Source organism: Dromaius novaehollandiae, chromosome 30 (genome assembly GCF_036370855.1).
Source record: "Dromaius novaehollandiae isolate bDroNov1 chromosome 30, bDroNov1.hap1, whole genome shotgun sequence".
NCBI classification, from domain to species: domain Eukaryota; kingdom Metazoa; phylum Chordata; class Aves; order Casuariiformes; family Dromaiidae; genus Dromaius; species Dromaius novaehollandiae.
This window is the reverse complement of record NC_088128.1, coordinates 102067-114687: the sequence shown is the minus strand read 5'-3', so window position 1 is coordinate 114687 and position 12621 is coordinate 102067. Positions and strand designations below refer to the sequence as shown.

Below are 12621 nucleotides of genomic sequence, written 5' to 3'. Positions count from 1 at the left end.
GTGGATCTATGGGGCAGGTGGGGGGGATCTATGGGGCAGGGGGATCTATGGGGCAGGCCGGGGGTATCTATGGGGCAGGTGGGGTGGTCTATGGGGCAGGTGGGGGGGTCTATGGGGCAGGGGGGGTCTATGGGGCAGGCGGGGGGGATCTATGGGGCAGGTTGAGGGGATCTATGGGGCAGGCGGGGGGATCTATGGGGCAGGTTGGGGGGCAGGTGGGGGGATCTATGGGGCAGGCGGGGGGGCACGCGGCACCCGGCGCACGCGGCTCAACGCGGCCAATAAACACCCGCAGCACAAGCGGCCTCCGGGCTCTGTGGGGCGCCCCCCAACCCCCCCCCTCCCCGGCCCTTCTGCGCATGCGCAGCGCCCCGGTGGCGCCTCCCCCCTCCCTTCCCTGTCGCCCCGCGCATGCGCAGCGCCCGGGAGCCGCTTCCCCCCCCCCCCGGCCCTTCTGCGCATGCGCAGCGCCGTGGAGTCGCCTCCCCCCTCCCTTCCCTGTCTCCTCGCGCATGCGCAGAGCCCGGGCGGCTCCCCCCCTCCCTTCCCTGTCGCCCCGCGCATGCGCAGCGCTGTGGAGCCGCTTCCCCCCCTCCCTTCCCTGTCGCCCCGCGCATGCGCAGCTCTCAGGTATCGCCTCCCCCCTCCCCTCGCCGCCCGGGGGCGGGGAAAGGGGCGGGGCCACGCGCTGCCGTCCACAGGGGGGCGGGGCCACCGGCGGGGGGGCGGGGCCAGCCCCTCCCGGGTGGGGGGGGCGAGGTGTCCGGGGTGCCCCGCCCTCCCCCCCCGCCGCGCGCCCCCATTGGCCCCCGCGCCTGTCAATCACGGCAGTGGGGGCGGGGCCACCCCCCCCCCTCCGGGCTATCGGGGTGGGGGGCGGCCCCGGACGCCTGGGCCCCCGCTATGGGGCAGGGGGTCCTGGGGGGGGGGGGGGGAGCCGGACGCCTGGGCCCCCCGTGGGGGCCATGGGTGCAGCCCCGGACGCCTGGGCCCCTTCCCACCTTGGGGGGGGGGGGGCTCAGGCGTCCGGCTCCCCCCCCAATCACCCCCCTGGGATTGGTGCCCCCCCCCCAGGTTACCCACAATGCCCCGGGGCAGCGTGTGCCCCACTGTGGGGGGGGGGGGGACAGGGACACCTGGGCCCCTCGGGGCAGCTCCCGGACGCCTGGGCCCCCCCGCGGGACCCATGGGGCTGGGGGGGGGGGGGGGGAGGCACCCCAGACACCTGGGCCCCGGCGTGGGTGGGTTGGGGGGGGGTGGCGGGGAGCCAGGACGCCTGGGCCCCGTCGACGGGCGGCTCGGGTTGCGCGGGCGGGCGGGGCCCAGGCGTCCCCGGGGTTTGGGGGGGGGGGGGGGGGAGTCGCGCTCCTCCCCGGCGCGATGGAGCCGCGGGGCCCAGGCGTCCGGGCGGCCTGGGTGCCCGGAGCCCTGCTGGTGCTGCGCGTCGCCGCCCTGGCCGGAGACGGTGAGTGGGGCCCGGACGCCTGGGCCCCTCCCCAGACCCCCCCCCCCCCGCCCCCCACCCCAGGGGGGACACGGGGCGCCCGGACGCCTGGGCCCCCCAGGGAACCCCCTGGTGTTGACATGGGGCGCCCGGACGCCTGGGCCCCCTGGGGAAGGTCCCATGTGGATGTGGGGCGCCCGGACGCCTGGGCCCCCCGGGGAACCCCCTGGTGTTGACATGGGGCGCCCGGACGCCTGGGCCCCCTGGGGAAGGTCCCATGTGGACGTGGGGCGCCCGGACGCCTGGGCCCCCCGGGGAACCCCCTGGTGTTGACATGGGGCGCCCGGACGCCTGGGCCCCTCGGGGAAGGTCCCATGTGGACGTGGGGCGCCCGGACGCCTGGGCCCCCCGGGGAACCCCCTGCTATTGACATGGGGCACCCGGACGCCTGGGCCCCTTTGGGGAAGGTCCCATGTGGACGTGGGGCACCCGGACGCCTGGGCCCCCCGGGGAACCCCCTGGTGTTGACATGGGGCGCCCGGACGCCTGGGCCCCTTTGGGGAAGGTCCCATGTGGACGTGGGGCGCCCGGACGCCTGGGCCCCCCGGGGAACCCCCTGGTGTTGACATGGGGCACCCGGACGCCTGGGCCCCTTTGGGGAAGGTCCCATGTGGACGTGGGGCGCCCGGACGCCTGGGCCCCCCGGGGAACCCCCTGGTGTTGACATGGGGCGCCCGGACGCCTGGGCCCCTCAGGGAAGGTCCCATGTGGACGTGGGGCGCCCGGACGCCTGGGCCCCTCGGGGAAGGTCCCATGTGGACGTGGGGCACCCGGACGCCTGGGCCCCCCGGGGAACCCCCTGCTATTGACATGGGGCGCCCGGACGCCTGGGCCCCTCGGGGAAGGTCCCATGTGGATGTGGGGCGCCCGGACGCCTGGGCCCCCCAAGGAAGGTCCCATGTGGATGTGGGGCGCCCGGACGCCTGGGCCCCTCGGGGAAGGTCCCATGTGGATGTGGGGCGCCTGGACGCCTGGGCCCCCCCGGGGAAGGTCCCATGTGGATGTGGGGCGCCCGGATGCCTGGGCCCCTCGGGGAAGGTCCCATGTGGACGTGGGGCGCCCGGACGCCTGGGCCCCTTGGGGAACCCCCTGCTATTGACATGGGGCGCCCGGATGTCTGGGCCCCCCAAACACCCCTGGGGCAGAGACGGGGCTCCCGGACGCCTGGGCCCCTTGGGGAAGCCCCTGGCAGGGACATGGGGGGCCCGGACGCCTGGGCCCCTGAGCGGGCGACAGGGTCTAGGGGTTAGAGACGGGGCTCCCGGACGCCTGGGCCCCTTCTCCCCCCCCCCCCCAACCCAGTAGCTCCCAGTCTGGGAACTGGGAGGCTCCCGGGACGCTGCCCCGGGGCCCAGGCGTCCGGCTGGAGGGGCCCAGGCGTCCGGGCCCCCCGTGCAGCTGCCCCCACCCCCCCCCGGCGCCGCCACCTGTCCCTCGCCCACCCGGGGCTCCGCTGGCAGTGACAGGTGGGGCCCGGACGCCTGGGCCCCCCGTGGGGCCCCGTCGGGGGTTCCCGGACGCCTGGGCCCTCTGACGGGTCGGGTTGGGGGGGGGGCGTCATCTCGCTGCCACATCTGGATGGGCAGAGGCAGGTGTTGGGGGGGGAACAGCTGGAATGGGGGGGGCAGGTCTCCAGGGGCCCAGGCGTCCGGGCTGCCCCACACAGCCCTGCTGGGGCCCAGGCGTCCGGGTGTCACCGCTGGGGCCCAGGCGTCCGGGTCGCCCCGTGCACCCCCCCCATTGGGGCCCAGGCGTCCGGGTCGCCCCGTGCACCCCCCATTGGGGCCCAGGCGTCCGGGTTGGGGCCCAGGCATCCGGGTATCGCCGCTGGGGCCCAGGCGTCCGGGTCGCCCCGTGCACCCCCCCCCATTGGGGCCCAGGCGTCCGGGTCGCCCCGTGCACCCCCCCCATTGGGGCCCAGGCGTCCGGGTCGCCCCGTGCACCCCCCATTGGGGCCCAGGCGTCCGGGTTGGGGCCCAGGCATCCGGGTATCGCTGCTGGGGCCCAGGCGTCCGGGTCGCCCCGTGCACCCCCCCCCCCATTGGGGCCCAGGCGTCTGGGTTGGGGCCCAGGCGTCCGGGCGGGCCCCGACCCGTCCTCCAGCTTCAAAGGGCCCCGTCGGCCCCTCTGAGGTGCTGCCAAGGCCCCGGGCGTGGGGCAGGGCCCAGCCCCACACTGGGGGGTCTGGCCCGGACGCCTGGGCCCCCCCGGGTGGGGGGTGGAGCCAAGGGGGAGGCCCCTCCCCGGACACCTGGGCCCCCTGGGGGCTGTGGGGTGGAGCGAGGCGGGGAGGGGCCCGGACACCTGGGCCCCCTCCGGGGCCGTGGGGCGGAGGTGTGGGGGCGGGGAGGGAGGAGCCTGGGAACCCGGACGCCTGGGCCCCCTCGGGCGCTGGGAGGGGCCCAGGGTTCGGCGGGTTGGGGCAGGAGGAGGCGAGCGGGGGGGGGGGGCAGGGCCCGGACGCCTGGGCCCCTTGGGAATGTGGTGCCTGGATCCCCGGACGCCTGGGCCCCTTGGGGACTCGGTACCTGGGTCCCCGGACACCTGGGCCCCCGGACGCCTGGGCCCCTTGGGGACACGGTACCTGGTGGCCTGGACAACGAGGTCGCCGGACGCCTGGGCCCCTTGGGGACACGGTACCTGGGTCCCCGGACACCTGGGCCCCCAGACGCCTGGGCCCCTTGGGGACACGGTACCTGGGTGCCCGGACGCCTGGGCCCCTTGGGGACACGGTACCTGGTGGCCTGGACACTGAGGTCCCCGGACGCCTGGGCCCCTTGGGGACACGGTACCTGGTGGCCTGGACACTGAGCTCCCCGGATGCCTGGGCCCCTTGGGGACATGGTACCTGGGTCCCCAGACACCTGGGTGCCCGGACGCCTGGGCCCCTTGGGGACTCGGTACCTGGTGGTCTGGACACTGAGCTCCCCGGACGCCTGGGCCCCAGGGTTGGCGGGAGCCGGCAGGACGGGGCGGGGGGGAGACCCTTCGTGGGGCCCTGCCCAGACGCCTGGGCCCCGGGGTTGGCGGGAGCTGGGGGGGACCCTTCACAGGGCCCTGCCCGGACGCCTGGGCCCTGGAAGAGGGGAAAGGGCACCCGCTGCCGGTCCCCTGAGCCGTCCATCGCGCAGAGGCGTCCGAGTGCTTCACGGTGAACGGGGCCGACTACCGGGGGGCCCAGAGCCGGACGGGGCCCGGGCCGGCGGGGCGGCCCTGCCTCTACTGGAACCAGACCGGGGCCCAGGCCTACAACACGGCCCGCTTCCCCCACGGCGAGGGCGGCCTGGGGCCCCACAACCACTGCCGCAACCCCGACGGCGACGCCCGGCCCTGGTGCTACGTGGCCGAGGGCGAGGACGGCGGCTCCTGGAAGTACTGCGACATCCCCTCCTGCCGCAGTGAGACGGGGACGGGGCCCTGCGGGGCGATACGGGGCGATATGGGGCGATATGGGGTCGGTACGGGGTCATACGGGGTGATATGGGTCAGTACAGGGGGATATGGGGTCAATATGGGGTGATATGGGGCCAATATGGGAGGATATGGGGGCGATATGGGGTGATATGGGGTCGATATGGGAGGATATGGGGGCGATATGGGGTGATATGGGGCGATATGGGGCGATATGGGGTCGGTACGGGGTCATACGGGGTGATATGGGGTTGGTACGGGGTCATACGGGGTGATATGGGTCGGTACAGGGGGATATGGGGTCAATATGGGGTGATATGGGGCCAATATGGGAGGATATGGGGTGATATGGGGTCGATATGGGGCCATATGGGGCCCTACGGAGCGATATGGGGCGATATGGGATGATATGGGGCGATATGGGGTCGGTACGGGGTCATACGGGGTGATATGGGTCGGTACAGGGGGATATGGGGTCAATATGGGGTGATATGGGGCCAATATGGGAGGATATGGGGCAATATGGGGTGATACGGGGTCGATATGGGGCCATACGGGGCCCTACGGAGCGATATGGGGCGATATGGGATGATATGGGGCGATATGGGGTCGGTACGGGGTCATACGGGGTGATATGGGTCGGTACAGGGGGATATGGGGTCAATATGGGGTGATATGGGGCCAATATGGGAGGATATGGGACGATATGGGGTGATACGGGGTCGATATGGGGACATACGGGGCCCTATGGGGTGATATGGGGCGATATGGGATGATATGGGGCGATATGGGGTCGGTACAAGATGATATGGGGGTGATATGGGGGGATATGGGGGATATGGGGCAATACAGGGTCAGTACGGGGCCATATGGGGCGATATGGGGTCGGTACAGGGCAATATGGGGGTCAATATGGGGGGATATGGGGTCGATATGGGGGATATAGGGTGATACGGGGTCGGTATGGGGCGATATGGGGTGATGTGGGGCGATATGGGGTGATATGGGGTCAGTACAGGGTGATATGGAGTGATATGGGGTGATACGGGGTCAGTACGGGGCCATACGGGGCGATATGGGGTCGGTACAGGGCGATATGGGGTGATATGGGGTCAATATGGGGGGATATGGGGGCAATATGGGGTGATATGGGGTGATACAGGGTCGATATGAGGCAATATGGGGTGATATGGGGTGGGTACAGGGCAATATGGGGTGATGTGGGGCGATATGGGGTGATATGGGGTCGATACTGGGGGATATGGGGTTGATACAGGCAGATAGAGGGTTGATACAGGTGGATACAGGGTCAATACAGGCAGTTACGGGGTTGATACAGGTGGATATGGGGTTGATACAGGCGGATATGGGGGAACACGGTGTCAATACAGGCAGATGTGGGGTTGATACAGGCAGATACAGGGGGATATGGGGTCAATACAGGCAGTCACAGGGTTGATACAGGCAGATATGAGGTGATACAGGGTCAATACAGGTGAATACGGGGTCCATACAGGCAGATATGGAGGAATACAGGGTCCATACAGGCGGATACGGGGTCCATACAGGCGGATGCGGGGGTATACAGGTCAATACGGGGTGACACGGGGCCGATAGCGGGGTGTGCGCGAGGACGACGAGTCGATCCGGGGGGACCGGGGCCGGCAGTGGGACACGGGTGCCGCCGCCTGTATCCGTGTCACCTGCCTGACGCTGACAGTCGCCCGGCAGTGCCCGGCTTCGTGGGCTGTTTCGTGGACTCGGGGTCACCGCCGGCGCTGAGCGGGGCCAGCGGCACCTCCACCCGCCTGACGGTACCGCTCTGCATCCGCTTCTGCCGCGCCCGCGGCTACGAGGTACCCCCGCGCGCCTACAGCCGCCCGCACACCCGTCACAACACCTGCCCTCGCCCCGGCCCCCTCCAACAGCTCGTGGGGGTCGAGGGACCCCCAGTGCCCTACAATCGTCCTGCGCACTTGTCACAACACCCGCAGCAACACCCGGCCGCCTTCAACAGCTTGTCAGGGTTGAGGTACCCCCGGTGGCCTACAATCACCCCACACACCCGTCACAACACCCGCAGCAGCACCCATCCCCCTTCAACAGCTCGTGGGGGCTGAGTTACCCCTGGTGGACTACAACCACCCCACACACCCATTGCAACACCCGCCGCAACACCCGTCCCCCATCAACAGCTGATGGGTGTCGAGGTACCCCTGGCACCCTACAATCACCCCGCACACCTGCCGCAACACCCGTCCCCCTTCAACAGCCGATGGGGGTCGCGGGGTACCGCCGTCACCCTACAGCCGCATCCCCCCCCCCACCGACAGTTCGCGGGGGTGGAGGCCGGCTACGCCTGTTTCTGCGGCCACGCGGGTGACGTGCGCCGGGGCCGGCGGGCCGGGGCGGCCGAGTGTGACCAGGTGTGCTTCGGCAAGGCCAGCCAGCTGTGCGGCGGTGACGGCCGCCTCGCCGTCTACCACGGTGAGTCCGTCACCCGGCGCCGGCACCGTCACCGTCACCCGGCGTTGCCCGGTCGCCGTGGAGCTGCGGTCGCCGTGGGTCTGCGGTGGCCATGGGGCGGTGTCGCCGTGGGGGGGGGGTGGCCACGGATCTACAGTCGGCGTGGGTTCGTGGTGGCCGTGGTTGCCGTGGGGTGGTGGTTGCCGTGGGGCGGTGGTTGCCATGGGGGGGTGGTTGCTGTGGGGCGGTGGTTGCCATGGGGTGATGGTTGCCGTGGGGCGGTGGTCACCGTGGGTCTACAGTCACCGTGGGTCCATGGTGGCCCCGGTCACCACAAGGCGGCGGCTCCCATGGGTCGGCCATCTTGGGCGGGTCGGTGGCCATCTTGGGGGAGGTGGGGTCAGCCATTTTGGGGGAGTTGGTGACCATATTGGGGGAGGCAGGGCAGCCATCTTGGGCGAGACAGGTCGGCCATCTTGGGGGAGGTGGGGCAGCCACCTTGGGGGAGGTGGGTCGGCCATCTTGGGGGAGGTGGGTCGGCCATCTTGGGCGGGTCGGTGGCCATCTTGGGGGAGGTGGGTCAGCCATCTTGGAGGGAAGTGGGTCAGCCATCTTGGGGGAGGTGGGTTGGCCATCTTGGGCAGGTTGGTGGCCATCTTGGGGGAGGTGGGTCAGCCATCTTGGAGGGAAGTGGGTCGGCCATCTTGGGGGAGGCAGGTGGGCTGTCTCGGGCGGGGCCAGTGGCCATCTTGGGGGAGGTGGCGTGGCCATCTTGAGGGAGGCGGGTCAGCCATCTTGGGGGAGGTGGGTTGGCCATCTTGGGTGGGTCGGTGGCCATCTTGGGGGAGGTGGGTTGGCCATCTTGGGGGAGGTGGGTCTGCCATCTTGGGGGAGGCGGGTCAGCCATCTTGGGTGGGTCAGTGGCCATCTTGGGGGAGGTGGGTCTGCCATCTTGGGCGGGTTGGTGGCCATCTTGGGGGAGGTGGGTCAGCCATCCTGGGGGAGGCAAGTCAGCTATCTTGGGCGGGTCAGTGGCCATCTTGGGGGAGGTGGGTCGGCCATCTTGGAGGGAAGCGGGTCGGCCATCTTGGGGGAGGCGGGTCGGCCATCTTGGGGGAGGTGGGGCAGCCACCTTGGGGGAGGTGGGTCCGCCATCTTGGAGGAGGTGGGTCAGCCATCTTGGGGGAGGCAAGTCAGCTATCTTGGGCAGGTCAGTGGCCATCTTGGGGGAGGTGGGTCGGCCATCTTGGAGGGAAGCGGGTCGGCCATCTTGGGGGAGGCAGGTCGGCCATCTTGGGGGAGGCAGGTCAGCCATCTTGGGGGAGGCGGGTCAGCCATCTCAGGGGAGGCGGGTGGGCCGTCTCGGGCGGGGCCGGCGGCCATCCCGCCGCCGCCCTGACGCGCCCGGCCGCAGTGTCGGTGGGCGCCTGCCGGGCCAACAGCTCGGCGCCGGCCGGCGTCGTCTACTCGCCCGACTTCCCCGACGACTACGGCCCCGACGCCGACTGCCGCTGGCGGGTGGGGGCGGGCGCCGGGGCCCCGCTGGAGCTCACCTTCCGCCTGTTCGACGTCGCCGACCCCAACGACCGGCTGCAGCTGCGCGACGCCCGCACCCGCCGTCTCCTGGCCCAGTTCGACGGGCGCCGGCCCCCGCCGGGCCCGGGGCCCCTGCGGCTGCCCACCGACGCCCTGCTGCTCACCTTCCGCTCCGACGGGCTGCTGCACGCCCGCGGCTTCGCCCTCACCTACCGCGGTGGGTCCCGCCGCCGGGTGACAAGGGGGGACGCCGGGTGACGCCGGGTGACAAGGGGGGACGGCCGCGGGGACGGGCGATGGCCGCTCTGCCTCCCTGCTGCACGCCCGGGGCTTTGCACCCACCTACTACGATGGGTCTCGTGTGCGGGTGACACCGGGGGACACAGGCGGACGTGGGGTGGCAACCGGGGGGACGGGTGACAACTGCTCTGCCTCCCTGCTGCACGCCCGGGGCTTTGCACCCACCTACTACGATGGGTCTCGTGTGCGGGTGACCCCCGGTGATACAGTCAGACACAGGGTGACAATTATAGGGACGGGTGACAACTGCTCTGCCACCCTGCTGCGCGCCCGGGGCTTTGCACCCACCTACCGTGGTGGTTCCCGTATGCGGGTGACGCTAAGTGACACAGTCGGACGTGGGGTGACAACCGTGGGGATGGGTGACAACCACTCTGACACCCTGCTGCATGCCCGGGGCTTTGCACCCACCTACCGTGGTGGTTCCCGTGTGTGGGTGACACTGACACAGTCGGATGTAGGGTGACAACCGTGGGGATGGGTGACAACCACTCTGACACCTTGCTGCACGCCCACGGCTTTGCACCCACCTACTACAATGGGTCTCATGTGCGGGTGACACCGGGTGACACAGTCGGACGTGGGGTGACAACCACGGGGACGGGTGACAGCCATGCGCCCACCCTGCTGCACGCCCAGGGCTTCGCACCCACCTATCATGGTGATTCCTGTGTGCGGGTGACGCCGGGTGACACAGGCGGACATGGGGTGACATGACGGGTACAACCGCGGGGACGGGTGACAACCGCTCCGACACCCCGCTGCACACCCGGGGCTTCGCCCCCACCTACCGCCGTGGGTCCCGCGCACGGTGACGCCGGGTGACACAGGAACACCCGTGGGTCCGAGTGACATCACCCCCGCGCTGTCCCCCCTCTCCAGGTGTAGCCGCCCCGGTGACGGGCACCCGGCCGCCCCCCGACCCCCGGAGCCCCCCGGCCCGGCCCGGCGCCCCACAACCCCCCGGCGCCCCACAGCCCCCGTGGGGGGGCCGAGGTGAGGCAGCGGGGGGGGAGCCGTGGGGCGCCCCACAGCCCCCCCCCCCCACCGCTGACGGCCATCTTGGTGGCTCCCCCCCCTTCCCCCCCCCCCCCCCAGCCTGGCTGATGTTGGCGGCCGCCGGCACCTTCGTCTTCGGCCTCCTCCTCCTCCTCGCCTGCCGCCTGCGCAAGAGGTCGGCCGGACGCCTGGGCCCCTCGGCGGGGGGGGGGATGTGTGGGGCAACCCCCTCCCGGACGCCTGGGCCCCTCGGGGATGGGGGAGGATCTCCCTGCCCGGATGCCTGGGCCCCTGACGCCATTCCCACCCGGACGCCTGGGCCCTATGGGGTGGGGGGGTGCCCCCGCCCGGACGCCTGGGCCCCTCGGGGATGGGGGAGGGTCTCCCCGCCCGGACGCCTGGGCCCCTGATGCCATTCCCACCCGGACGCCTGGGCCCCTCATGGTGTGGGGGGGATGTGGGGCAATTCCCTCCCGGACGCCTGGGCCCCTCGGGGATGGGGGAGGGTCTCCCCGCCCGGACGCCTGGGCCCCTGACGCCATTCCTACCCGGATACCTGGGCCCTGGGGGGTGGGGAGGGTCTCCCCGCCCGGACGCCTGGGCCCTACGGGGTGGGGGGTGCCCCTGCCCGGACGCCTGGGCCCCTGACGCCATTCCCACCCGGACGCCTGGGCCCCTCATGGTGTGGGGGGGATGTGGGGCAATTCCCTCCCGGACGCCTGGGCCCTGCGGGGATGGGGGAGGGTCTCCCCGCCCGGACGCCTGGGCCCCTCATGGTGTGGGGGGGATGTGGGGCAATTCCCTCCCGGACGCCTGGGCCCCTCGGGGATGGGGGAAGGTCTCCCCGCCCGGACGCCTGGGCCCCTGACGCCCCGTTTCTCCCCCCCCCCCCCAGGCCCTGCCCGCTGCGGCCCCGCAAGGTGCCGGGGGGGGGCTGCGGCTGCCTGGGGGGGCAGCCCTGGGCGGTGTCGTACCGGCCCCACGGCGGCCCCACGGCGGCGGAGCCCCCCCCCGGGGCCGAGGGGGGGGCCGAGGCCACGCCGGGCCCCAGCCCCCAGCCCTCGCTGCGCTGCCTCCTGCCCCCCAGCTGAGGGGCCGCCCCACGGCCCCCCCATTAAATTATTGCCGCCACCGGCCGCCTCCGTGGTCCCGCCCGGACGCCTGGGCCCTTTGGGGGGGGGGGGGGACCCGGATGCCTGGGCCCTTTGGGGGGGGGAGCAGGATGCCTGGGCCCTTTGGGGGGGACTCGGATGCCTGGGCCCTTCATTGGGGGGGGACATCCCGGACGCCTGGGCCCTTCATTGGGGGGGGACCCGGACGCCTGGGCCCTTCACTGGGGGGGGACTCGGACGCCTGGGTCCCTTGGGGGGGGGTACTCGGACGCCTGGGCCCTTCACTGGGGGGGTCTCGGACGCCTGGGCCCCTTGGGGGGGGGGGACACGGACGCCTGGGCCCTTTGGGGGGGGGAGCAGGATGCCTGGGCCCTTTGGGGGGGACTCGGATGCCTGGGCCCTTCATTGGGGGGGGACATCCCGGACGCCTGGGCCCTTTGGGGGGGGGACCCGGATGCCTGGGCCCTTCACTGGGGGGGGTCTCGGACGCCTGGGCCCTTTGGGGAGGGGGGCAGGATGCCTGGGCCCTTCACTGGGGGGGGTCTCGGACGCCTGGGCCCTTGGGGGGGGGACCCGGACGCCTGGGCCCTTCATTGGGGGGGGTCTCGGACGCCTGGGCCCTTTGGGGGGGGGAGCAGGATGCCTGGGCCCTTCACTGGGGGGGGGACTCGGATGCCTGGGCCCCTTGGGGGGGGGACCCGGACGCCTGGGCCCTTCATTGAGGGGGGGACGTCCCGGACGCCTGGGCCCTCAGCATGGAGGGCGGGGCAGGCGCAGCGCCTCATTTGCATACAGCTGGGGATTGGCCACATGCTAATTAGCCGGTCTAGGCAAAGCAGCGCGATGACGTCAGCATGGAGGGGGCGGGGCGATGCACGGGGGGGGGGGAAACCTCAGGAACGGGGGTGCATAAATTATGCAAATGAGCCACGCGAGCGGCTCTTGCCCTTATATGGGCTCTCTATGACGTCACCAGCGGGGCTCCCGGGGGGGTGGGGCTGCCGCAGGCCAATGAGAAGCGGTGGGCGGGGCCTCACGCCAGCGCGGGGCTTTCCCGGGGGGGGTGGCAACGAGGGGGCGTGGCCGCCGGCGTGACGCAACAACGGGGGGGGCGTGCCGTATGCAAATGAGCGGCAGCGGGGCGGGGGCGCTATGCAAATGAGCCGCGGCGGCGGCGGCGGGAGGGGGCGTGGCCGGGAGGCGGGAGGCGCTGCCCATATATGGTCAGAGGGGGGCGTGGCCAGAGGCGGTGCGGCGCTGCCCATGTATAGTCACGGGGGGCGTGGCCAGCGA

General features: G+C 72.0%; 1 protein-coding gene across 1 annotated transcript; it reads left to right on the top strand.

Annotated features, from left to right (window-relative positions):
• Positions 1-1348: 1348 nt before the first annotated feature.
• On the top strand, positions 1349-11347 carry KREMEN2 (kringle containing transmembrane protein 2). Its single transcript, XM_064499513.1, has 8 exons — positions 1349-1465; positions 4636-4902; positions 6647-6771; positions 7249-7402; positions 8796-9134; positions 10100-10213; positions 10316-10391; positions 11112-11347. Exons 1-8 carry the CDS (start codon positions 1381-1383, stop codon positions 11305-11307), a joined length of 1356 nt encoding a protein of 451 aa, XP_064355583.1. The 5' UTR covers positions 1349-1380; the 3' UTR covers positions 11308-11347.
• The last annotated feature ends 1274 nt before the right edge of the window (positions 11348-12621 follow it).

Excerpts from the sequence above, each read along its gene's own strand:
- KREMEN2 (XM_064499513.1), top strand. The coding sequence starts at position 1,381 with ATGGAGCCGCGGGGCCCAGGCGTCCGGGCGGCCTGGGTGCCCGGAGCC. Across the intron at positions 4,903-6,646 it reads CGACATCCCCTCCTGCCGCA|TGCCCGGCTTCGTGGGCTGT; the intron begins GTGAGACGGGGA and ends GTCGCCCGGCAG. Across the intron at positions 6,772-7,248 it reads GCCGCGCCCGCGGCTACGAG|TTCGCGGGGGTGGAGGCCGG; the intron begins GTACCCCCGCGC and ends CCCCACCGACAG.